This window comes from Lissotriton helveticus, chromosome 1_1, assembly GCF_964261635.1.
Source record: "Lissotriton helveticus chromosome 1_1, aLisHel1.1, whole genome shotgun sequence".
NCBI classification, from domain to species: domain Eukaryota; kingdom Metazoa; phylum Chordata; class Amphibia; order Caudata; family Salamandridae; genus Lissotriton; species Lissotriton helveticus.
Window position 1 is genome coordinate 1,816,817,938 of NC_136057.1, and position 27,004 is coordinate 1,816,844,941.

General features: G+C 43.7%; 1 protein-coding gene across 4 annotated transcripts in view; it reads right to left on the bottom strand.

Moving 5' to 3' along the window:
• The window catches only part of CAMSAP2 (calmodulin regulated spectrin associated protein family member 2), a 563,571-nt gene that overhangs the window by 75,388 nt on the left and 461,179 nt on the right, over positions 1-27,004 (bottom strand). For all 4 annotated transcript variants that reach the window (XM_078640959.1, XM_078640956.1, XM_078640954.1 and 1 more), the window contains 2 exons: positions 26,412-26,481; positions 21,212-23,417 (listed from right to left, as the gene is read on the bottom strand). In XM_078640959.1, the coding sequence (XP_078497085.1) occupies positions 21,212-23,417; positions 26,412-26,481 (2,276 nt within the window). The remainder of the gene's footprint in view (positions 1-21,211; positions 23,418-26,411; positions 26,482-27,004) is intronic.

A 27,004-nucleotide genomic window follows, 5' to 3' on the forward strand; every position in this document is an offset into this window, starting at 1 on the left:
GGTATGCAGAAGACAGCATTACATGTTCCCTCTGAGATGCACTTATGAACCCTCTGCCTGAAACTCGATTTTATTATGTGGTTCTGAAAATCTGGATTCATATAATAGTTCTGGACTCGAGAATTAAAACTTCGTCGAAACATGACGAATTTGGTATCAAAAGACCGAGAATGACGAGTACATCATGTACATGTATTTTCAGCCTATTCGAGTGACGATTTCACCTCGAAATCGTCACTTACATTCTGACCCCTTCATTCCCATTTATGTGTTGCCCTTTACATAGGCCTTAATCCAGTTGAATTTGATTCCACAAGGACACGTACTCCTTAATCGACTTTTCCCTGACCTCAGTACAAGTTGGAACCATTTCCCCAGGCCGAACTCGTTAGGTCAGTTCCCTCCCAGTGGCCGAGCAAGATAGCATCTAGGCTCAACAAACCATAAAACCATTTCAGCGCGCACACCTGCCATATCTCGCTCACATCTATCTCCACTCCTTTGCTTCACTTACTTTATGGTGGGGAGGTGCCCGTTTTTATTAGGGGTCCAGTGATATCTGATGAAAGGTTGGGCCTTGCCAAATGATTTGTTGAAGGCAGCGCGAAGTGAAATATGGACATGTCATCATGACTCTGCTTTTTCTTTGTACCAAAATATGTTAACGATTTACTTTACAACCAAGAATGTTTTGCCCGAGGCCCAAAATTGTGTATAAGAAGAGAAGCCTGACTTTGCAAAGGTGTGCAGTCTCCTGAGAACATACCCGTATTGTACTTCTAGGACACTTGTTACCTTGGTTGCAGCCAATAAACTAATCTTTGACTTCACCTAGAAGACTCCGAGTTTCTGTAGGTCTGGATCAGGAAGAACCCGAGGTCTCTGGGTGTTGATTCCCTGGCACCGCTGGGTTACCGGTTCTGTGCCGGTTCTTAAAAACCCAGTACCTCAGTTGGCGCCCAACATTTGGGGCGATTCCAGTGGTACCAGTCAGCCTGAAGATCGTGAGGAGCTTCGTGTGGAAATTCCGGAGGACGGCCAACCACCTCATCGACCCCTGCATGTCGACGTGGTCCGAAGGTTTTTGCTGCGAGGTTCCCCGCTTCCCGACGGCTACAAGGACTACTGCCCTGGCTATCGCCCTGATTTGGACCCTTGAAGTTTTTGGTAGAGCGAAACACTGAGACGAGTCTTCTGGTGACGTCATCGATATTTCAGTTAAGTATAAGTGGAGCGTCTCCCAGTCCTTAGTTGGACTTACATTTGGGTATCTTTGGATACAAAGTTTTGTATTGGTACTTGCAAGTACCAAAACCGAAGGACTCGTGTATTCACGAGAAATATTGTAATCGATAATCCTTTGAAGTTTGGAACTAGACTAGAGAGCGAAGATGCCTAGTCTTAGACTTGGGAATTTGTTTTGTCTTGGTAGTAATAATAGGGACTCCCGATTGGAGGACTCATGTCCGGTTCCTCCAGTTGGAACTCCGACTTACGAACTGTATGTAAAACATGGGGTAGGCCCCATCACCTACAACGAAGTATGGATTAAATACACTAGGAAAGATGGTGTTCTAAAATGGCCCCAATATGGTAGTTTTGATTCTGAAATCTTAGACAACCTTGAAGTTAAACTCTTTAAAAAGAAAGCCCGGCCGGCGATGTTTGACACTTTCCGCTTATGGCGTAAAGAAGCCAAACAAAAAGAAATTAAATTAGCTAAGAAAAATAAGAGAGAAGGGGGACTTTCAGTAATGCAAGCTGCTGTGCAGTTTAAAGATAATGAAGAAGAGCAGATGAATGAGCAGTTGCACAGGCAACATAAAATGGCAATAGATAAGTGTTATCCAGTTTTGCCATCTCTTCAGCAAGAGGCAGCAAAAGAGCGTGAAAAAGACCCATTAATGTCGCATTTACTAAATTCACCACCCCCCTATGCGCAGAATGCCACAGCACCCCCGCAACCTTTAGTTGCGCAAACTACGCCTCCTGCTCCTCAACAGCACCCACCAGCTGTTCTTCAGCTGGCTCCTACTTCTTCGGTGCAGCCTCCTCCAGGCCCACCGACCACCTCTGTTTCACCTGTGTTTTCTACGATTTTGCCTACTGTACTTTTTACGTCTCCTAATGCTCCCTCTACGATTTTGCCTAGTGCCCCCTCTATTTCCCCTGATACCTCTTCTGCTATCTCTACCCCTACCTTATCTCACCCCGTTTTTCCATCTGTTTGTCCTTCAGTTTCACCTTCCATTCGGCAGAATATGGCCAGCACTGTTACTAACCTTCTTTTACCTCTTTTCGGGTCGCCTACTACGACCCCTAACATGGGAAGAAGACAGTTGCGAAGTCAACTACCTGATTACCAAGAGAGAGATTCTCTGAATGGTTTAGCTCGGAAATGGGTCATGGACACTGCAAAATATGATGTACAGTCTGTCATGGAAGTCTTTCATCAATGGGAAACAGCGACACAGAGATATGTTTTCGAACAGATGTGTGTTTTCCTTTGCGAGGATTTAGAAGACAATGATCAGGAATGCATCCCACGAGAAATGTGTCGTGTACGATTTAGGTTCGGAGAAGGTATGATTGTAGGTCCAGATGTGGAGAAAGCAGTTGAAATGTTGTTATCATATCGGAGTAAGGGAAGCAGTTCTGGGTCACCATCTGAATCTAATACATCCAGTAGGAAAAAGGCGCGACAATACCCTATGAGAGAAGTTCCCCCACAATGGAGGGAGGGTGACACGACTGCTGTCCCACCTATTCTGCCACACTTTCAGCGTGTATGGGTACATGTCCCATGGAAGCGAGCTGAAGTTTTAGCACTCAAACAAACATTACCAGATCCGCGTAAAAATCCTGCAGGGTACTATAAAGAGTTGTCACAAACTGCTGGGTCATGTATAATTAATCTAGCCGATATCGATATGTTATTTGGAAATGTTGTTCCACAGCCTTTATGGGGTAAAATTCGTCATGTAGATCATGACCAGGAATTAGGTGACACATGGGCTAATATTACTGCTGCAGATGCCCGACAAGTTGGTGGTGCCAAGCCTGAGCCTTTGATAGCAGAACTCCCTGGTAAAATAGTAGATTACATGAAAACGATAATGCCTGCAATACGCGTAAATTGGGATAAGTTGTCTGCATGCAAGCAAAAGAAAGAAGAAACTGTTTCAGATTTCTTCACCAGATTTGAAGAAACATTTGTTGACCACAGCGGTCAAGATATGACCACAGAAGGTGGTCAGAGATTATTTGTCGATAAATTCGTGCACAATCTGCTTCCAGAATTGTGTAAAAAATTAAAAGATTCAGAAAGTTCTTGGGCAGTCTCATCTTCAGCCCAGATATTGGCTACCGCACAATATTACGAGAATAGGGACAAAGATGAGAAAGATAAAGTAGAAAAGAAAACTAGAGAACTAAAAACGAAGGTTTTGCTACAGCAAGCCTATCCGCCACGTGGTGGTGGTAATCAAAATAATAATGGTCAAAATCACTACCAAAATACTTTTCAGCAGCCTCAACAGTATCAGAGAAACTCACAAAGATTCGAGTATACTCAACCCTGTGTATCTGTAGGCCCCAACCAGTGTTTATATTGCAAACAAGAGGGTCATTACAAGTATAATTGTCCTGCCCTATCACAACGTGCAAATGGAGTTTCTGGTGTAAGAGGTCGTGGCAGTCAGCAAGCACCTAGAGGTAGAGGGCGTGGAAACGCCCCACAGGACGCACGTCCCCTTCCACCACAAAACTCTATGAACAGGTTTGATCAGCAAAATAATGTAGCTGACAGGACAGCTCAATACTATGTTGATGATTATTACACAGAAAATGAGCAGTGGGAGAATAATGATTGCTAGGACAGCCATAGACAAAGAGAGGGAGTTGTTTCAGTTCCAGTAGATCAGAGTGGACCTTACGTTGAGGTGATTACATCAGGTGTGTCAGAACCTTTTCTGTTGGATACTGGTGCTACAAAGAGTTCTATTATGCCCTCCAAACTCCCTGGCACACCTTTGTCTGGCGAAATGAACGTTTCTGTAGGTTTTTCTGGCGCCCCAGTTAGAAATCCGATTTCTGACCCTTTATCTCTTTCTGTTGGTCCTTGTGAATTCGAAGCACCCCTTATTCTGACAACAGGTTGTGGTGAAAATTTGCTAGGATTGGATTTGTTAAAAAGATTGTATGCGACTTTGTACTGTTCTCCTTCAGGAGTGCAACTTACTTTAGGTAAGAAAGTAGTTTCTCCCATGTATTTGTCGAGAGATGCACTTCCAGCAGAATTATCACTTCTCCCAGATATTCTTTGGGCTACTGGTCCTAATGATGTTGGTCTTTTAGAAATTCCACCATATGTCGTAACATTGAAGTCCAATGTTAAAATGCCACGAATTCCTCAATACAAAATATCTAATGAGGGTGAAAAAGCTTTGCTAGCAATTGTTTACGAATTGACTGAAAAGGATGTGATTGAAGAAACACGAGGCAATGTCTGCAATAGTCCTGTTCTGCCTGTTTTAAAACGAACTGACCCTTCTCAGCCACCTGTGTACAGATTCGTGATTGATCTTCGAGAAGTGAATAAGATAGTTGTGCCACAATTCCCAGTTGTCCCGACATTACCACATTATTGACTATGATTCCAGCTTCTGCTTCATGGTTTTCAGTGATTGACCTAAAGAATGCTTTCTTCAGCATCCCAATTGCTGAGGAGAGCAGGGACATTTTTTCCTTCAGTTTAGGAGGTCGAAGCTTCCGCTTTAAATGCGCTCCTCAAGGCTACTGTGAAAGCCCCTCAATATACAGTCAAGCTCTGAAAACTCAGCTTGACACAATTGTTTTTGCCTAAAGGTGCCACTCTTGTACAGTATGTGGACGATTTGCTCATTGCTGCAGATACTGAGAAAATTTGTAAAGAGGCCACATTGACATTATTGCGTCATCTGTGTGATCTGCATCCAAGCTTCAATATTGCCGACAAGAAGTGACCTACTTAGGTCACCTCTTATCGAAGGAGGGAAGGAAACTGACCCCAGAAAGAATTCAGGCAATAGCGAAATTGAGTGTGCCAAGAACACAGAGAGAAGTGCGTGCTTTCTTGGGCATTACATCGTACTGTAGACAGTGGATTCCAAATTTTTCGTTATTGGCCAAACCCTTGGTGGCATTAACGTGTAAAAATACACCCAATCCCATCCCTTGGTCTGAAGAGTGTCAGACAAGTTTTCTCGAATTACGCACAGCATTATGTTCGGCTCCTGTGTTAGGTACCCCCAACTACAGTAAGCCTTTCACATTGTATGTCCACGAGAAGGAAGGCTGTGCATTGTCTGTGCTGACTCAGTTATTCGGAGGTAGACAGCGACCATGCGCCTATTTTTCGTCCACTTTGGATTCGGTAGCACAAGCATTGACAAGTTGCTTAAGGGCCACAGCAGCAGCAGCTGTTTCTATTCGACAGTCTGCAGGTCTAGTAATGAATAATACACTAATCGTGATGGTCCCGCATGCAGTAGACACATTGTTAAATAGAACCAAGACACAGCACTTAACTAGTGCTCAACTGTCCAGTTACGAATTAACGCTACTAGCGAGCCATGTGCACATAAAAAGGTGCAGTACCCTAAATCTAGCCACATTGTTACCAATTGCAGAGGAATCAGATGCTTTAGAACAGCACGATTGTTTCCTCACAACAGAGGAAGAGACAAAAGGGAGAGTGGATTTATTTGACACTCCTCTTGCTGAATGTGATGGTACATTATGGGTAGATGGTTCATGCTTTAAACTCCCAAATGGTAACGTGACTACAGCATATGCTGTCACAACTTTGAACACAGTCGTTGAAACTGCACGAATACCACATGGTTCAGCTCAAGCCGCAGAATTAGTCGCACTTACGAGAGCATGTGTGTTGTCTAAAGGAATGAGAGTGACTGTCTACACTGATAGTCAGTATGCGTTTGGAGTGGCTCACAGTTTTGGACGATTGTGGAGAGAACGTGGGTTCCTGACTTCGCATGGAGCTAAGATTCAGCATGGTCAGTTGGTGAATGAGCTTCTTGAATCACTGACCTTGCCCCTGCAAATGGCGATTGTGAAATGCAGTGCTCACAAGAAGGTGACTGATGATGTAGGTCGTGGAAATGCGTTTGCTGATGAGACCGCTAAAGAAACGGCAAAGAATGTGATGAGCCGAATGTATGTTGCAGGCCCTGAAAGATGGACTGGTGAGGTTGGAATATGTGAGGACACGATAGAAAGTGTGAAGTCCATCCAAGCTGAGGCCACAGAGAAAGAGTTGAGCACGTGGAGAGAGAGTACAGGAAGAATGGATGCAAATGGTTGTTGGGTTGAATTGACAGAGCATCAGAGATGGTTGTTACCCGATGCATATGTGCTTGCAGTGGTTACAATGGCTCATGGAATGGCTCATATCAGCGTGAAAGGGATTTGCGAGTTGTTGGCCCCAGTATGGAAGAATTCAGGGATTCCCAAGTGTGCAGAGAATGTTATCAAGAATTGCATGGTATGTCTGAAGCACAATCCTGGTAGGGGAACCCCAACTCCAGCTGGTCATTTTGCACCTCCTACGTATCCGTTCGAGGTTTTGCAGCTAGATTTCATACATATGGAGAGGTGCAACAACTTAAAATACGTGCTCGTTGTTGTTTGTGCCTTCTCAAGATGGGTAGAAGCCTATCCCCTAAAAGACAATACTGCCTTGTCCACAGCCAAAGCCCTTGTAAAAGAGTACTTCCCCAGGTTTGGAATGCCTAGAATGGTCTGGTCTGACAATGGAAGTGAATTTGTGGGTCGTGTGATGAAGAGAGTGTGTGAAGGGCTAGGCATTAGGCAGAAGTTCCACGCTGCAAATCACCCCCAATCAGCTGTATTAGTGGAATGTTACAATGGCACGCTAAAACTTAAATTGGCCAAAATCCAAGCGAGCACAGGTCTTAAATGGCCTGACGCTCTACCCTTAGCACTCCTATCCACCAGAATGACTGTGCATTCGCGAGTGAAACTCAGCCCTTACGAAATTGTCTTTGGCCGGCCAGCCAACATATGGGGAGTGCCTAGGCCCACGAAGTTCAGCGAGCTGCAACATCCTATTTTGCTTGATTACTTGTATGAATTGACGGCTAAATTGCGTGTTTTGCATCAACAGGTCCACAACACTCTGCCTCCGGTCTCTGAGACTCCAGGTCACTCCATTGTCCCTGGATCCTGGATACTCGTGCGAAACTTTCAAAGGACAAAGAACGACCAGCCCAGGTGGACCGGGCCGCACCTCGTCCTTCTTTCCACGAGGTCAGCAGTTCGAGTGGAGGGGAAGGCCAACTGGATCCACGGGGTCCATTGCAAGAGAATCCCTTCACCTCCGCCACATGACCAGTGGGTCCAGAAAGGTGCCACTGACTCAGAACTTACAACTGTGCCACGTGTCATACCTGTCAGCGATGACCGTGTAAAAGAAACTAACCCTGAATGTGAAAGCGAGAACATTTTCCAAGAGACTGTGCCACCACCAGAACAATTGAACTCTTTGGAACCTGAACTCCTGTTTCAGGACCAGACAGTACCAGGGAAAAGACGCTATAATTTGCGACCGAGAAAAACAGACTAATAAAAGTGATTCCTTTTTATAAATTGAGACCAAGACCTATGGACAACTGAAATTATCCTTTTTTTCCCCCCAAGTACTATTTTTGAAAGTGCAGATCTCCCATCTAGGTAACTTGCTTATTTTTGTTTTTTCGAACCGCCATCCGGGTTCCGCTGCTAGGGCCGCGGTTGATTAAAAGTCTTTTGGGTGCAGCTGAGGACGTTAGGTCGGTAGTTCTGGTCAGTCCAAGGGAGTTGCCCTAGACTGACGGAAGCATCCTTTAGCAGAATCAACCTCCCACCGCGGGCAGCACTTTAGAGAGGATGGAGTTTCCTGATGTGGAGAGACCTGCCAGACAAATGAACTTTAAGCAGAGACTGTGTAACACGATGACAAAGAAAAGTTTTATAATATTGTGTATTTTTATGCTATCCAGCGTAATGATCTTTTTGATAAGTTATGTTGTATTCTCTTTCCATGTAACATTTGCGCCTACTGCATCACCCATACCTCCTCCTACTGTTTCCTCTCATTCTTTCCACCCTCTGCCTGACCACGAATCGAATAGGAGATTAGAATTCATTAATAACTCCTTTGTTCAGTTATTACACCAACACCAATTAGTAATGAACACAACTAACTGTTGGGTGTGCGGTCTCATGCCTCACACAACGGATAGAGGTATCCCCTATTTGGTCCTGCCATTTAGTCACAATGGTTCAGTATGGGCATATAGGACAATGTTCATATATGCACGAGAAGTCCAACCCCTACGTTCTGTAAAAGACAACCTCAAGACTAGCGCCCTAGTCAAAGGTATAGTTGACATGATCAAGGAAGTAACTTCTTATGAAGATACTCCGGATGATGAGATACTTGCATATGTAGGTTGGAACGTGACCGGATATGGCACTACTTTAAGTGAGAAACAGCAAGCCAAAAGATCGTCCCCTATCTGGATCGTACCCCATCAAGGTCACCTGTGTCTGCAAGGTATTGGCAAGAATCCCAGAGCTCAGCTAGGGAAGAGTATCTGTACAGAAACGTACGTTTTTGGATCTCAGACTTCCCCTGCGTTTTTAGCCGCTAAGGGTACTTATTTCATCTGCCATGATAGAGCCTATACATGGTTGCCCCCTGACTTCTCGGGCTCATGTTTTGTTTCATTCCTGTTACCTCCCACCTACACAGCAGCGGCGGATTACCACCGGACAAGGGTAGTTAGAGGTGTTTTGAGTAAAGAAGACACTGCAGGTCAAGAATTTGGGGACTTTGCAAAGGGTTTTCTGCCGTTCTGGGGATCGATGGCTAACAGTAGAAACATAAGGCAATTAACAAGGGTAGTTGAATCCACCGTGATTGAAACTGCTGGTGCCCTTAGTAACTTAACCGCTGAGCTCCAGTCGGATCGAATTATGACCCTTCAGAACCGGGTCGCTTTGGATGTTATACTTGCAGACCGAGGTGGAGTATGCAAATTGATCCAATCTAGTTGTTGCATTTTCATCCCAGATAATGCTCCAACAGTGTACAGGGCCATCTCCAAACTGCATAAGATTTCCGAATCTATTCATGTGGATAAAGGAGATTGGTCGTTAATGGGATGGTTCTGGGAACTGATATCTGCCTGGGGATGGAAAATTCTTATGGTCATTGGGATGGTCTTAGCCATTCTTTTCCTGTTCTGTCTGTGCATACAGTGTGCTCCTGCAATATGTGGCCTCTGCGTTACATCATGTGTAAGGAAGCCTGTGTCAAGAGATGAACTAAGTACTAGAATGATGTTACAGCAACATCTCAATGACTTTAGGAATATAGATCTGGACTCAGACTAACATGAGGATAGATTAATTGCCTATGTAAGGGCAAAAGGAGGGTTTGTGGTTCTGAAAATCTGGATTCATATAATAGTTCTGGACTCGAGAATTAAAACTTCGTCGAAACATGACGAATTTGGTATCAAAAGACCGAGAATGACGAGTACATCATGTACATGTATTTTCAGCCTATTCGAGTGACGATTTCACCTCGAAATCGTCACTTACATTCTGACCCCTTCATTCCTATTTATGTGTTGCCCTTTACATAGGCCTTAATCCAGTTGAATTTGATTCCACAAGGACACGTACTCCTTAATCGACTTTTCCCTGACCTCAGTACAAGTTGGAACCATTGCCCCAGGCCGAACTCGTTAGGTCAGTTCCCTCCCAGTGGCCGAGCAAGATAGCATCTAGGCTCAACAAACCATAAAACCATTTCAGCGCGCACACCTGCCATATCTCGCTCACATCTATCTCCACTCCTTTGCTTCACTTACTTTATGGTGGGGAGGTGCCCGTTTTTATTAGGGGTCCAGTGATATCTGATGAAATGTTGGGCCTTGCCAAATGATTTGTTGAAGGCAGCGCGAAGTGAAATATGGACATGTCATCATGACTCTGCTTTTTCTTTGTACCAAAATATGTTAACGATTTACTTTAAAACCAAGAATGTTTTGCCCGAGGCCCAAAATTGTGTATAAGAAGAGAAGCCTGACTTTGCAAAGGTGTGCAGTCTCCTGAGAACATACCCGTATTGTACTTCTAGGACACTTGTTACCTTGGTTGCAGCCAATAAACTAATCTTTGACTTCACCTAGAAGACTCCGAGTTTCTGTAGGTCTGGATCAGGAAGAACCCGAGGTCTCTGGGTGTTGATTCCCTGGCACCGCTGGGTTACCGGTTCTGTGCCGGTTCTTAAAAACCCAGTACCTCAATAAGCTGGATTTTTCAGTTAAAAGAATCAGGCCTGTAGTCCCACACTGGGACACTTTTGTGATCAATTAGACTAGATACAGCTCTTCTTAACTCATAATCAGTCCCTTAGAAGTGCCAATCCTGGAGGCCAAAATCAATATTTAATGACTCTAATTGTGAAATATAGTTGGAAACACTCTGTAATGAATAATGAGGTTTGGTATAAGGAGAAGCTAAGGCGCATTAGATGGGGTTAGTAGAATATTCTGCAAAATGGTAAACAAGCCCAGGAAATTTTAATGAGGTTGAGCACGAGGGGTGAGCACTCTAGGTGAATTGGGGGTTTAACAAAGGCCCGGGGACAGAAAAGTATCTCTAATTTTAGTACAGCAATGCTTTTACGGCTTACCACAAAACCTTTTATGGTTCTTTCCTTCATGTTACTCACTCTGAAAAAAATTGTTTTTAGGAAAGACTTGTCTAACCAAATTGTCTGATAGCGATGTCTCTCTTTTCAGCAATGTGCTATCTGTTGAAGGGATAATTGAGGCTATTTGTCGGATGCAGCCAAGGAAGGTCCTAGGTCTTAATGGCTCCCCGGTAGAGTTTTACATATGCCTTTTTGGGAAAGATCTGTCCAAAGCTGCGCCAACGTTTTAATCGATCAAAGGAGGTGGGTTCTGTTTCCCTGATATACGCCTCTAACTATGTCACCGCTTAATAACATATGTACCTCTATAAGAGCTCTGCCTTCTTCTTACAAGCCAAGGTCTGAAACTCACTGCCCACCAAGCTATGAAGCACTGACTAGTATTTACAGTTCAAAAGAAAGGAGAAAACATGGTTGTGCTGAAGGTAACTGCATCATTCATACCACCAAGTGTTTCCACATTTCTCCCAATAAAAACATTACCCCAATTGTGCAACTGAGCCTAGCGCTTGCAACAGGAAAGACCCCAAAATGCGACATTGTGAGCTCAAATTTCTGGCATAGTAAGCCACCCGTTTGGAAGTCAGTAAGGTCTTTGTATGGTCTCTCATTTGATCCATTGCTGTGGACCCCAGCGGAGTCCGGCAGAAGTGTGAGGAAAATGCGTTATGGTAGCTAAGGTCTGAGGCTTGCAGGGCATTCCAGGTAAGAACACCTAGTGGGAGCTATGCAAGTCACACCACCCTGGACTCCCCTGGTTGTCTAGTCTTCAAAAGTGTCTGGGTTTAGTAGAGTTCCTTTGTTGTCTACTGACCCCAAGCCGGAATAGTGTAGCGAATCTACATGGCAAATGGAAGAAAATTGTGATTTACACACACTCTGCTGATCCATATGTCAAAACTATGCCCAATAGAATCCAAATGTAGATGATTTAGGCTCTAAGAGGGCAAAAAGACCGTTGTAGCTTGAACGTGGGAGACAGACTCAATGACTGGACTCCCTGCCACCACACTACCCTGGTGTCTAGTGGAATTTCTGTCCTCTGGGTGGGTTTGTGGCAAACTCTACAATCAGCCAAAGGAGGCTAGCAAGACTTTTTGGCCAATTCTGGTGTGGGGGTACAGCCTCATACCTTGGTGGATCATTCTTCCTGGTGTCTAGTGTGCTTACTGTCCACTCCTGGGGGGCATTCTGGAGGTACGGCCCAGGGCCTGAACTACCTGCCGCCACCCCTTTTTTGGGGCTTTTTTTCCACTGGTGTCTAAAGGGCTTTCTGCCATCCCCCAGGTGCCACACTAGGGGTAACCTGCCCCTCCACCACTGTCTTGGCAAAGACTGTTAAGCCCCTTCAGGGGGGGGCATAACCCAATGCCTGGGTAGTCGGTCACACACCCTTTTTAATTTGCACTTTTTTCCTTGATGTTTGGTTGGCTTTCGGGCAGATTGGTGTCAAACACCTCCTATCTGTCCCCAGGGCAGGCAGAAAAACTGGTCTGGGGTCGGGGCATACCTAGGAGAGACACACCACCCCTACCCCTTCTTGTATTGTCCTTTTTCCTGGCTTTCTGCCCCACCTGAGGGTGGGTGGTCAGAAAGATGTTTGTGCCAAAAGGGAAAGATTTGGCCATGCAAATGGGGTGGCTCTCCCATAGGCATGTCTTTGGTGTCCAGTGGTGTGGTGGATCCCTGCTTGGAGTCAGTGCAAGTGATCCCGGGGCAAGGAGCCACTACACAGAGAGAGCACTAGAAAGATTACATTGTTTCCATTCCAGTGTTGCCTCTCCTGTGTTGACTGGTCCTCATGGGTAGAGTTGTTTGCCCCGGTACCAGTCAAAAGTTAAAGTAGACAGTGCGGTTAGTGTGGTCTGCTTTCACTTTTGTTCAGATGTGACATCAGTGTGCACAGAGTACTGCAGGTAATAGCAAAACAAAAATAATCAAACTAAGGACGCAAGGGAAGCATATCCCTTATGTCCTGACTTTGCGCTATAATAAGAATAGCTATACCCATAAATGGTTAACCTGCAGGGATATAAGCCCAACATCACTGCTTCCAAGCTGTGGTAATATTAATCAGAAACACATTTTAGTAGGAAGGCAACATTTTTGCTGTTTGTTTTTCTCATATATCCAAGATTCTGTTGCATGTAGCTGTAATCACTCTAGATCAAAATATTCATATGTAACATCTTTCCATTTGTTGTAAATCAATTTGAAGGAGAAGCAGGAACTCGCTGTTACCTGACATGAGATTTGATTGACGTGGTTTTACCAAACTGAAAATGATGAAATCTAAAAGAATAACACCACGGAAATGAAATAAAATTGTTTGCCCTGATGAAGTCCCTATAAGGATGAAACACGTTGGCTGGGTCTGCCAAAAAATTATTAAAAACTGGTTAACAATAAAGAACATAGTATGAAAAAAATACCAACGCCTGAAGATTGATTTACAACAAAAGGAAAGACTTTGCATATGAATATTTGGATCTACAGTGATTACAGCTATATGCAACAGAATCTTGGATATATGAGAAAAACAAACAGATAAAATGTTGCCCTCCTACTAAAAATAATTTTTGATCTAAATTGAGTTTTGTGGCGGTCAAAACTCTAGGAGTATATAGGAAAAAATTATTTCGGGATATTGACCGGTGCAGTCTAAAGTATCACTACTGCCATTAGTTATGAAATTGTGGTGATATTGATGCTGATTTTGTAGATATGTTTTCAGATTGCTTTTACCAGTCACTGCTCTAAAAAGTCTGAGAATCATAATTACTCTCCTTCAGATAAATACCCACAGTGGGAAAATACAGTTTGTTTCAGTTTAATTATTTTAAGCGCGTTCTCCATCTATTCAACCTTTTCAGAAACTTCAGATACTATATGCAATCAAATCATATAGATTGGATTACTGTAATTCCATCTACCTCAAACCCCTTTTCTACTAGGTTTGTAGACTGCAATGAATCCAAAACTATGCAGCTAGAATTGCACTAGGCCTCTGAGCGAGACACCATATTTCCACTGCTCTTTCCTCTTTACGCTGACTTCAGATGAAGCAACTTCTTTTTAAATTGTTGCGTCTAGTGCATAAAGCCGGTGAATAAAGCTGTCTAAATACCACACAGCTCGCAGTTATAGTACCAGATTTAGCTGGTATTAATGGCACTATAACAATCACCAGCTTAGATCTGAGAATCAGACACAGCTAACGGTCCCTAAGATATGTCATAAACAGTCAGGGGTAGACCCTTCACCATGACTGCCGCAGCCCATAGCAATGCTTTGACTACCCAACTCCAAATAGAATCTAACCTTCTGTAGTTTCAGAAACTTTAAAAAACATGGGTATTTCCAACCAATTTGGTACAGCAGACACTTAAATATTGTTATTGTGTGCATGCATTGTGTAGTGTAGGATTTTCTCAAAGCCAAGAAACACAGTTTGGGTGCACGATGCGCTCTATAAATCCCCAAACAGAATTAAATAATTTGGGCCTCTATTAATAATTTCGTGAATTAGAAACTACTTGTATTCCTAGAAGAAAGAAAGGTATTATCTTCAAGCTGGGCTCAGACAGCACTATGAAGAGACATACGTGGCCTTTTATTTTTAATAGCATGGCAATCACCGGCCTTATGCTAGCAAATAGCTGGGTAGATAGAGGAGCTCTATTGGTCGCGCTTGGTTTTCAAGAAGTAAAAATGTGTTTTAATTTGAATATATCTTTACCAAGAAATACTCAAGTCTACATTTTCACTGCAATGACAACCATGATTGACTATTTTGGGTGAAAAATGTTGCATACTTGTTATCAATCTACTGATTTATAAAATGATTGCTGCACGGTTACAAGGATATTGTTTTATAGTTGTATGGACGTAACAAATGTAATGCGATGTTTACATTTTGTATTTTTATTCTTGACAGCCCCCAATAAAAATGACGAAAATAACTTGATATATTTTCATGCATTCCAAAACAATAACATAAGTAGTTCTGTAGTTTTGTTTATATCAAATGCTTATGAATAGTCTCGCATGACACAATAGTTTATGTTGTTTTCTTTAAACCCTATTAAATAAATTACTAACCTAAACTTATGGGGTGAAAACATGGAAAACAATTAACCTAATTGCTTTCATCATGAAATAATAGTGTGCAGACACTGAACATTTATACAGTTCTGACCCAATTTTATATACTTAGTTCTAACAGCGGATCAAGGTATTATGAAAATATCAATTTCACACACAATAACAATAAATTGAGCTTTTTAGAAAAAGAGAAAACTATACAATAAACGTAAATATAAGAAGAAATAGAAAGAGAAGAACCCATATAAGAATTATTAGAAAAGTATACAAAATGTATTCCATATATTGCGACTCGCAATTTGCGAGTCGCAAAATTCAATGTAATAAAGTTGGATTTCAGACTTTAATGCTGCATGAGGGACGTTTCCCCCTAACGTTTGAGTGAAGCATATAGGAGATTTGCTCTCCCAACCCCTGGTTAGCTCTGCCATATTAATTCATGCAAAAACAACAATGATGGACAGAATGTGGATCAATGTCACACATTCACCCCAGTCAAAAGATCTGGGCCCAAATCCATCGTTTTTCCACTCCACACCACCCTGGGTTAGACAATGGCGATATGCAAATCAGCGCTGACCCTGTGCCCCATGGGAACAGTCCAGTCCGAACTACAAAAGCCATGTCCTTCCCAGAACGGAAACAAGCATCCGAGGACCGGCCCGGTTTCGAGGTAACACCTCTCATCAGCCCGGCTAGCTTGCTTCCAGTGGTGTGGAGTGCCTGGGACTCACGTCTGAGCATCCCCAGTACACTTAGAGCGGTTACTGCAAAAACAACAATGATGGACAGAATGTGGATCAATGTCACACATTCACCCCAGTCAAAAGATCTGGGCCCAAATCCATCGTTTTTCCACTCCACACCACCCTGGGTTAGACAATGGCGATATGCAAATCAGCGCTGACCCTGTGCCCCATGGGAACAGTCCAGTCCGAACTACAAAAGCCATGTCCTTCCCAGAACGGAAACAAGCATCCGAGGACCGGCCCGGTTTCGAGGTAACACCTCTCATCAGCCCGGCTAGCTTGCTTCCAGTGGTGTGGAGTGCCTGGGACTCACGTCTGAGCATCCCCAGTACACTTAGAGATATGGCTGTTGTAGTTCGGACTGGACTGTTCCCATGGGGCAACAGGGTCAGAGCTGATTTGCATAAAGCCATTATCTGACCCAGGGTGGTGTGGAGTGCAAAAAAACGATGGATTTGGGCACAGATCTTTTGACTGGGGGAGTGTGTGACATTGATCCACATTCAGTCCATCACTTGTTGTTTTTTGCAATTGCCGCCCTAAGTGCGCTGGGGATGCCCAGACGTGGGTCCCAGGCACTCCACACCACTTGGAGTCAAGCTAGCCGGGCTGAAGAGAGGTGTTACCTCGAAACCGGTCTGGTCCTCGGATGCTTGATTCCGGTCTGGGAAAGATATGGCTGTTGTAGTTCGGACTGGACTGTTCCCATGGGGCAACAGGGTCAGAGCTGATTTGCATAAAGCCATTATCTGACCCAGGGTGGTGTGGAGTGCAAAAAAACGATGGATTTGGGCCCAGATCTTTTGACTTGGGGAGTGTGTGACATTGATCCACATTCAGTCCATCACTTGTTGTTTTTTGCAATTGCCGCCCTAAGTGCGCTGGGGATGCCCAGACGTGGGTCCCAGGCACTCCACACCACTTGGAGTCAAGCTAGCCGGGCTGAAGAGAGGTGTTACCTCGAAACCGGTCTGGTCCTCGGATGCTTGATTCCGGTCTGGGAAAGATATGGCTGTTGTAGTTCGGACTGGACTGTTCCCATGGGGCAACAGGGTCAGAGCTGATTTGCATAAAGCCATTATCTGACCCAGGGTGGTGTGGAGTGCAAAAAAACGATGGATTTGGGCCCAGATCTTTTGACTGGGGGAGTGTGTGACATTGATCCACATTCAGTCCATCACTTGTTGTTTTTTGCAATTGCCGCCCTAAGTGCGCTGGGGATGCCCAGACGTGGGTCCCAGGCACTCCACACCACTTGGAGTCAAGCTAGCCGGGCTGAAGAGAGGTGTTACCTCGAAACCGGTCTGGTCCTCGGATGCTTGATTCCGGTCTGGGAAAGATATGGCTGTTGTAGTTCGGACTGGACTGTTCCCATGGGGCAACAGGGTCAGAGCTGATTTGCATAAAGCCATTATCTGACCCAGGGTGGTGTGGAGTGCAAAAAAACGATGGATTTGGGCCCAGATCTTTTGACTGGGGGAGTGTGTGACATTGATCCACATTCAGTCCATCACTTGTTGTTTTTTGCAATTGCCGCCCTAAGTGCGCTGGGGATGCCCAGACGTGGGTCCCAGGCACTCCACACCACTTGGAGTCAAGCTAGCCGGGCTGAAGAGAGGTGTTACCTCGAAACCGGTCTGGTCCTCGGATGCTTGATTCCGGTCTGGGAAAGATATGGCTGTTGTAGTTCGGACTGGACTGTTCCCATGGGGCAACAGGGTCAGAGCTGATTTGCATAAAGCCATTATCTGACCCAGGGTGGTGTGGAGTGCAAAAAAACGATGGATTTGGGCCCAGATCTTTTGACTGGGGGAGTGTGTGACATTGATCCACATTCAGTCCATCACTTGTTGTTTTTTGCAATTGCCGCCCTAAGTGCGCTGGGGATGCCCAGACGTGGGTCCCAGGCACTCCACACCACTTGGAGTCAAGCTAGCCGGGCTGAAGAGAGGTGTTACCTCGAAACCGGTCTGGTCCTCGGATGCTTGATTCCGGTCTGGGAAAGATATGGCTGTTGTAGTTCGGACTGGACTGTTCCCATGGGGCAACAGGGTCAGAGCTGATTTGCATAAAGCCATTATCTGACCCAGGGTGGTGTGGAGTGCAAAAAAACGATGGATTTGGGCCCAGATCTTTTGACTGGGGGAGTGTGTGACATTGATCCACATTCAGTCCATCACTTGTTGTTTTTTGCAATTGCCGCCCTAAGTGCGCTGGGGATGCCCAGACGTGGGTCCCAGGCACTCCACACCACTTGGAGTCAAGCTAGCCGGGCTGAAGAGAGGTGTTACCTCGAAACCGGTCTGGTCCTCGGAGGCTTGATTCCGGTCTGGGAAAGATATGGCTGTTGTAGTTCGGACTGGACTGTTCCCATGGGGCAACAGGGTCAGAGCTGATTTGCATAAAGCCATTATCTGACCCAGGGTGGTGTGGAGTGCAAAAAAACGATGGATTTGGGCCCAGATCTTTTGACTGGGGGAGTGTGTGACATTGATCCACATTCAGTCCATCACTTGTTGTTTTTTGCAATTGCCGCCCTAAGTGCGCTGGGGATGCCCAGACGTGGGTCCCAGGCACTCCACACCACTTGGAGTCAAGCTAGCCGGGCTGAAGAGAGGTGTTACCTCGAAACCGGTCTGGTCCTCGGATGCTTGATTCCGGTCTGGGAAAGATATGGCTGTTGTAGTTCGGACTGGACTGTTCCCATGGGGCAACAGGGTCAGAGCTGATTTGCATAAAGCCATTATCTGACCCAGGGTGGTGTGGAGTGCAAAAAAACGATGGATTTGGGCCCAGATCTTTTGACTGGGGGAGTGTGTGACATTGATCCACATTCAGTCCATCACTTGTTGTTTTTTGCAATTGCCGCCCTAAGTGCGCTGGGGATGCCCAGACGTGGGTCCCAGGCACTCCACACCACTTGGAGTCAAGCTAGCCGGGCTGAAGAGAGGTGTTACCTGGAAACCGGTCTGGTCCTCGGATGCTTGATTCCGGTCTGGGAAAGATATGGCTGTTGTAGTTCGGACTGGACTGTTCCCATGGGGCAACAGGGTCAGAGCTGATTTGCATAAAGCCATTATCTGACCCAGGGTGGTGTGGAGTGCAAAAAAACGATGGATTTGGGCCCAGATCTTTTGACTGGGGGAGTGTGTGACATTGATCCACATTCAGTCCATCACTTGTTGTTTTTTGCAATTGCCGCCCTAAGTGCGCTGGGGATGCCCAGACGTGGGTCCCAGGCACTCCACACCACTTGGAGTCAAGCTAGCCGGGCTGAAGAGAGGTGTTACCTCGAAACCGGTCTGGTCCTCGGATGCTTGATTCCGGTCTGGGAAAGATATGGCTGTTGTAGTTCGGACTGGACTGTTCCCATGGGGCAACAGGGTCAGAGCTGATTTGCATAAAGCCATTATCTGACCCAGGGTGGTGTGGAGTGCAAAAAAACGATGGATTTGGGCCCAGATCTTTTGACTGGGGGAGTGTGTGACAATGATCCACATTCAGTCCATCACTTGTTGTTTTTTGCATATTAATTCATGCAGCCACTGGGGAGATGCCTTTATCAATATAAATTGTGCACTTCACAACTTTACATCACTGTATCTAGTATCTAGAATTTTAATTTTCACTAGACTTTGGTGAGGTGCAATTTAATAGCATGAGCTGTGCATGTCACAACTTTGCATCGTGTATCTAGAATTCAGTTTTCCGTTGTTTTGTACAATTTTTGTACATCACTAAAACCTGTGAAAACAAAATGCCGTCAACGCATATGTGGCCATAACTAACGAAGGACGCATCCTCCTGCTTGTTGTTGCTTCAGTGTTGTCCTGAACCTCCCTTGCTATAGAATCCCTTCTGTTTGCCACTTGTATGGTTTTGTATTGCACAACAAATATTATGTGTACTAGTTCATATTTCTGAGCGCATTGTCTTAAAATTGTTTTATCTATATATTGAATACATTTTGTATACTTTTCTAATATTTCTTATATGGGTTCTTCTTTTTCTATTTCTTCTATTTACGTTGATTGTATAGTGTTCTCTTTTTCTAAAAAGCTCAATTTATTGTTATTGATTGTTTGTGAAATTGATATTTTCATAATACCTTGAACAGCTGTTAGGACTAAATATTGATTGCCCCTGGTTCAGGTGTATAGGGCTGCCCCTGTTGTTGATAACCATTATTATATACAACATGATGTGAGGAGGGTAAGGGGGCAGCAGATCCTTGCCTATGAATAGATCAGGCATAATAATCATCCTAATCAGTAAGGGATGATCGGAAATGGATCTATTATTACAGTACTCCAGAAATTGAAATGCATTTAAACTCAGATTCCGGTGGCCTCCTTTAAAAAGTCAAAAAAATGCACCTAGACATTTTAATCCCGCTTATTTTAAGACTAACTTTAAATAGTGAACATTTCCACAGAGCCCTTCTCCTCCACAAGCTGCCTTGCCTGCCCTTTAAAATTATTCTGGCAACTGTTTTTGTATTTTTATTATAAACATATTTTGAATAATATCAATTAAATGTAATAATTTAGAAAGTACAGATTACCTTATGGTTTGATAATATTTACAATGCTATAGAAGTATTTTGTGGCTATTGCTTCAGTATACCTTTATTTTGGTTACTCTATATTTGGACTATTTGTTTTAGTAATACATTCTTCATAAGCACCGAAGACCACAGAAATCTCTTAATCTGTTGAGAGGACAACAAGTTAATACAATATGTAGGGCCAGATGTACGACGATTGAATTTTGCGACTCACAAATTGCGACAAATTGCAACTCGCAATTTGCGAGTCGCAAAATTCAATCTACTACAGTGTGAGATACTGTTTGCGATTCCCAATGGGGTAGCAAATTGTATACCTCATGAATACTAATGAGGCTGTTGCAATTTGCAACCCCATTGAGAATGGGTGGCACTCCCAGGGATGGTGGTCAACTGGGGTCAGCAGAACACCATGTCTAGGACTGCTATTAAATAAAGCATTTTTTTTCAAATGCAGGCCATTTTACTTAAAGGAAAACGGGATGCATTTAAAAAATAAAAATGAAGCTTTTCCGTTTTATTTTTTGAAGTCAGTCAAAGGTCCCTGGGGCCACTGCCTGCCCTTAAAAAATATTTGCGCATGCATTCATAAAGGGGAAGGGGTCTCCTAGGGACCCCTTCCCGTTTGCGAGTGCTTCACCACCCTTCTAAAAAGGGTGGTAAACTGCGACTGTTTTGCGACTGCAATTACGACTGCAATTGCGGTAGCAAAACATTCATACATTGTTTTAGAGTCACTATTAGGAAGGGACGTCCTTGGACCGCCCCTTCCCAACAGCGAGTCGTTAACCCTATTTTCGAGTCGCAAATTATCTGCGACTCGCAAAATAGAGTTTGTACATGGCCCACACGTTTTTTGAGGAAGCAAACGGGCCTAAAACCCCTTTGTGACCGCAAAAAACGATCGTACATCTGGCCTGTAATGCTTAGTAGCCTGGCTGGTGAAAACGAGAGTGCAATTCTGCCCCATCTCTGCCTAAATCCATGTATTTAAAGTCCTACCTTAAAGAAGAAGCCGCAGCATACTTTTTGGTCCTCCTCAAGACGCTCTTGTTCACTTTCCCTGTCGTTCTCACCAAGGGGACTTGCATCTGGTGGTTTCAAATCCGAAAGTGAAACTTCAATTAGATTTGCATTTTTAGGACTTGAAAAACTCATGAAAGGCTGCTGAACATCTTTCCGCGTGAGGCATACAGTTTCTGTGATAGGTTCAGCTAGTACTTCTGATACGCTGGATACGTAAGGCCTAATCTCCTCTGCTTCTGATTCTTGTAACTCCTGTTCTAAAGATGTTTCTATTCTTGGTTCATCAACTGCTACCTCATCCAGAGACCTGCTTTCTTCCAAAGGACTTTCCTTTGCTTGTGGATCAGGCACAGAACTATCATCCCCAAAACAAACAAATGATCTTGTCTGGGTCTGGCTTGGAGAAAACCTTCGGAGTCGCGGGAGGCTGTCTACAGATTGAGGCGGGGTCAAAGTACGATTCAGGGGGGCCAGTTTTAGTTCATTTGGCCTTGGAGTCCTTTGTAACTTTGGTGGGAAAGATACAGACTTCCTGTTCGTAATCTGTGGAGATCGGTGAACAGGCCGGGGGGATTCTAATGTGAAGGACTGTACAGGGGACACTGATCCTGTGGGCTTCATGGTCGACTTGAGCTCTCTAACCTGTTTCTGAGGAGAGGGTTGTGGAGGGGAAATCACCCAGGCCTGCTGTTCTTCCCTCATTTGCATTAACACATCTTGCTGCAAGGCTAAGCGCTGCATTTCTTGCTGCAATAAATTTAGAGAAGAATTCAGCTTTTCAATTGATTTTGTATATTCTCCAATTTCTCCTTCACTCATAGTTTCTTCAGTCGGACTTGCCAGGCTCCATTGTTTTTCAGGTTCTACGGGAGTGGTAGGGGACTTTGCCCACTTGGGCTGTGCGAACTCTCCACTTTCTAATGCATATTTATTATCTCTCTGCTCAGCTTTGTTTGGAGAGGCCTTTTCATCCAACAATTGTAACCTACTTAGGTCTGAGGCATCATTTTTACTTTGTGCCCCAGCTGCTTCTTCTCGAAGAGGGGATATGCTGTCGCTTTTCTTTTTGACGACACTCAGAAAGGCTGTTCTGCCCATTTTCTGTCTCTGCCTTGTAAATGCAGCTTCTACCTTTTTCTTCTGAGCTTCAATTGCTCGCCTCTTTTCCTCCAGTTTCATCCTGAGATGCACCATTTCCGATGCCAGCAGCTGTGTTGTGTCTCTGTCCTGTGAGGGAGTAGTCTCCTCGGGTATCTGCCCCCAAGCGACAACATGGGGAATATTGAGCTCTGACCCCTCAGGTGTTGTCTTCTGAGAACTGCTTCCACTACTTCTTCCATCACCATGGTTCAGTTTCCTCAATTTCTGCTCAGCAAAGCTTGTCATTTTGACACCAGAGCTTGATGACGCACTGCTACCCGCCTGCGACTTGGCACTTACTGAGCTGGGACATGGACTTAATGGCTCTCTATTATAATTAGACCGACTCTCATTCTCTGAATGAAATCTGGATGGTTCATCCATGTCAGAGTCCATGCTAACAGTGTAGTCTTTTAATGAATAGTCCTCATCCATGGTCTCTGGAATGTCATCCGAGGCAATATGGATTCCAGTATCATCAGTTACCGGACTGGGCAGGCCTTTTGTATCTCCAATAATATCTGGGCTGCCGGATCTAAGGTCATGGAGGCTTTTCATGTTGGAATCAAGGAGGTTAACTTCCTGATCATGAAGGAAAAAACCATTCGATATCTCCTCAGATTGGGGAAGCTGTGAATGCTTTTGGGGCTCATGAATTATCTGCAAGGCTTCTTCAAGACTTGGTGCTTCATTCTGATTGTCATCAAATGTGTCAATCACTGTCATGTTTTGGAGAGGTCCATTTGGAAGATTGCACTGACCACTTTCATTGGCATTTTTCAAGTTTGTGTTAAGGCAAGCGCTGTGCACTACTTCGTCAAGGTTTGCTTGGCTCTTTTCCTCATCAATGCTTTCAGAATCACTTTGCCCATTCACCGGCTGGAATGAAAGATGTTTTCGAATGGGTCTTGCATTGCGATTGCTGTTCAAACTCAGACCCTCATTGCTAACTGACCTCGAAATCGGTCTGTGTGTTGTAGATATATTTGCACTATTGTCTTTATCGAAAGAAATGTCAAACGAAACTCCGTGAACAGAAGATCTAAATTAAATGGAAAGAGAATAAACAAATCATGTTTTTTACACCAAAATACAAATACTTTCTCAAGCTATTGTAGATAATGAAAATACAACAACCTCCTCTAAAGAATAGTATACATTGCTGCAGACTTTTTGATTCCATCAAGCCATAGAATGAAATAAATTCTACGTTCTGGGGACGGAGTAGAAATCACTGGTTGCTTTTTGATTGTACGAGATAGGCTTGAATATGTTATGTCATATGTCCTAAGTACTTGTACAGTGCACATTTCTCTTTGTTCTTGCCTAACCTGTGGGCTGTCTAGAAAGAACATTACTACATGGTTCTGGGCATTCATGCATACCACAGTCTGTTTGGAATATCCTAAGTGTTATGACTAGTTGTTTCTAACTGGTTGTTCTGGGTATTGTACCTCTGGAGCGACCCAGTGTGTGTTGTGCTTGTCAGGTTGAGATATGCCTGGGTGTGCAAGAAGTCCATTGGGCAGCCAATATATGTTTTTGCTCGCCTGATTAATTTCTTCCCTGCCTGGTATGTGTGCCTGTGTTCTTGTTATATTTGTCTTCCAATGTAGTAAGAAAGAGCTGCAGGCTTCCTTTGTTTAAATTTGCATCCTTGTATGGTGGAAGTTGCTTGTTGCTTAGTATGTCGGATTAGGTGTGTGCGCTGTCTGGCAAAATAGTAATGTACTGTGGGGTATTGATTTGGGGCCAGAAATGTTCCACATGGTATGGTCCTGCCCTTCATTAGCAGGGTTTTGGAAGGAAGTTAAAGAATATATTAATGGAATAACCTTGCGGCATATCCCTTGTACACCCTTCGTCTGCCTCCTAGGGGGTATCCCTTACCCTAAAAATAAGGAAATTACTACTAGAATTACTGACTTAAGTTTGATTTTGGCAAAACGAGAATTGACTATGCACTGGAAATAGTTGCATGGTCCTCCAATTGCTAGATGGCGTAAATAAATGGTTAAAGGGGCAAATTTGGAGAGTGCTGTGTTGTTTCACGAGACAAAAAGAGGACAAGGAAAAATGTAAAGCATGGGGACACCTGGTGCATAGTTTGTTGGCCACGGAAGCAGACACCGATTCGTCGAATAGTTCCCAGAGTCCGTGCGGGTGGAAGTAGGGAAATCTAGATTAATATTGATATATTGGGTGATAATGGGTACTACTTTGATATACTTGTCCATGTGGAATATTTTGACACTTTATTTATGACTGCTTTACTTGATATAGGGTAACTGTGAGTGGGAGGCATTTATGTTATAGTTTTATTGTAATACTTTTAGTAGATCTAAGATATTTATGAAATTTACAGTAGTTGAAAAATCCTTGAATGCTTGTGGATGCATGTTATATGAGATATATTGATTAACTCTTTTAATCTGTAAATTATAGTTATCTGGGTATTTTTCCTTTTAATCTATATTTTAAATTATTATAATCATCTGTGTATCTTTTTAAAGCAAATTACTGTATATATTTCATTTATACTCTGTATTATATGCCTGTCACTATTGCACTAAGATTTATTTAATGAAACAAATACAAATTATTCAAACTTATGTACTGTGGGGTATTTTGTAGTAGTCTTAGTGCCGTGGTTTACCATTTTATTTAATTGTGATGGCTAAAACGGGGACAGACCTAATGCCATCTGGGTAGCGATGGCGCTATGGTGTTGTGTGACTTCAGAGTGGGGTGTTCTGTCTCAGAAGGGCATTCTGTTTCTGTTTATTTAACAATGGGAAGAGGAATTAATTGTCATTTGTATGGCATTTGGTGCTACACAAGTTGAGGACGTGTGGTGGGTATGCATCTAATGGGCTGAGTTGGCTGCTACAGAATACAACTTGTTTATTAGATGCCTCATTGCATGTCTTCGCTGTGGTTTAGAGGTTGCAGTATTTTGCCAGTGTTCAGCACTATGGGAAAGCTACATTGTATCAGGAGTATAGCCTTTCTAGCTGTGTTAGTTACCTGAGAATGTGTCTAGTATGTCCTATAGTGATTCTGACATTGTGACACATTGGAATTGCGCTGTGTCATGTGGGTTTGGTTGTGTAGCAGTTCTTGAGTAATCTCTGGTAAATGTTGTTGCACATTGGTGTTGTAGAGTGAATATGTTATGATTTGAGTGTAAAGTGGTGGTGTGTTTGATTTTGTGAGAATGAATTGTAGGAGTGTTTACCAAACTTGCTCAGGTAACATGCAGTAACATGCAGGTCATGTGTGGTGTATAAAAGCTTTTGTTTTCCTGTGAATATGTTTTACACCAAACATGTCCAAAGAGGTTGAGGGCTCTGTTTAACTCTACTTGGCTCAGGCTACGTCACAGGATGGTGTGGAGATCCAAATTACTAGATCGTGCTTGTGTACTTTAACAAAGCCTATGAGTCCTCAATAGCACCAAAGAAATGAACAGATATAAAGGACCCAATCCCACCCAAGGCCCGAATTAACCAAACAAGATATCAGTTTTGTGAAACTGTATGTGAGTCCACAAAGTTTGTGGGCTTTCAGGGTAGACTAGACATCAGTGGTAAGCTTACCGTTTTCCTCCTGCTGGGCTTTTGAGGGTCAGAGGACAAGAAATTTAAAATACCTCCCATGTTACCCATATCACCAAAATGAGCACATGTTGAGGCACCCTGCTTAAAGGGAGACTGATAAACCAGTCAAAGGGATACAAGTAAAGGATCCCCCTTGTTTGGGTCATAAACATTTGTTGCAAGGGTACAAAGGGGCAGAAGGAAGTGTCTGATAGGTCAGAGATATTTTCAACCTAACTCCCCCTAGTATGCTGGTGGCAGACAGTTACAGAAATAGCAGATAAAGCCACACTAAAGGACATTTTATGGTTGTCAAAGGTGGGCATTGCTGGGACAACTCCCTGGAGGGATTCGGTGGACAGGAGTAAAGGAAAACTTATACCACTGCAGTTCTACTTTATGAGTGCAGGAGTGTAGCTGGTGTCAGGTTCACTTACCTTTTTTCTTTGGGCCATGTTCCTACGTATCCGTCCACGTAAGACATAGATGTAGACCTTTTAATTGCTCCTACAAGAAAACAAAAAGAGCAACATCACAAGGTGATCCAGAAATCTGAAGACATCCTAAAAACGTATAGGGGTTACTTATATGTCAAGCACAAGTGCTTTCGTTTGAGGGGATTTTCAAAATCACACAAACAAGAATTAGTATCTCATTGTATGCAAATATATTCTTGGAGTAGCAGTCCCATTGTTATGTTAAGCTACTTTGGGTAGAGCTATTTGCTAAAAAGTATTTACCTGTTTAACATTTATAAGATGTCATAAGATCACAATTTACTGAAGAGAAGGACAAGGTTGCCCAGGGTTGTTTTAGGAGAACAGCACACATGCCAAATTTCAGGTCATCGACATAATGGTACATACAATAATTGTGAGTGGAAATTTAACATAGTTCATGGCTAGACTGCAACACTAACATGGATACAGCCCTCCTTATTTATCTCTGTTGGATGGCCGTCTCTTAAAGCATTACAGTATTCTCTTAAAATATATGTTTTCAAATGTGCAAATGGATAAATCAGGCAATA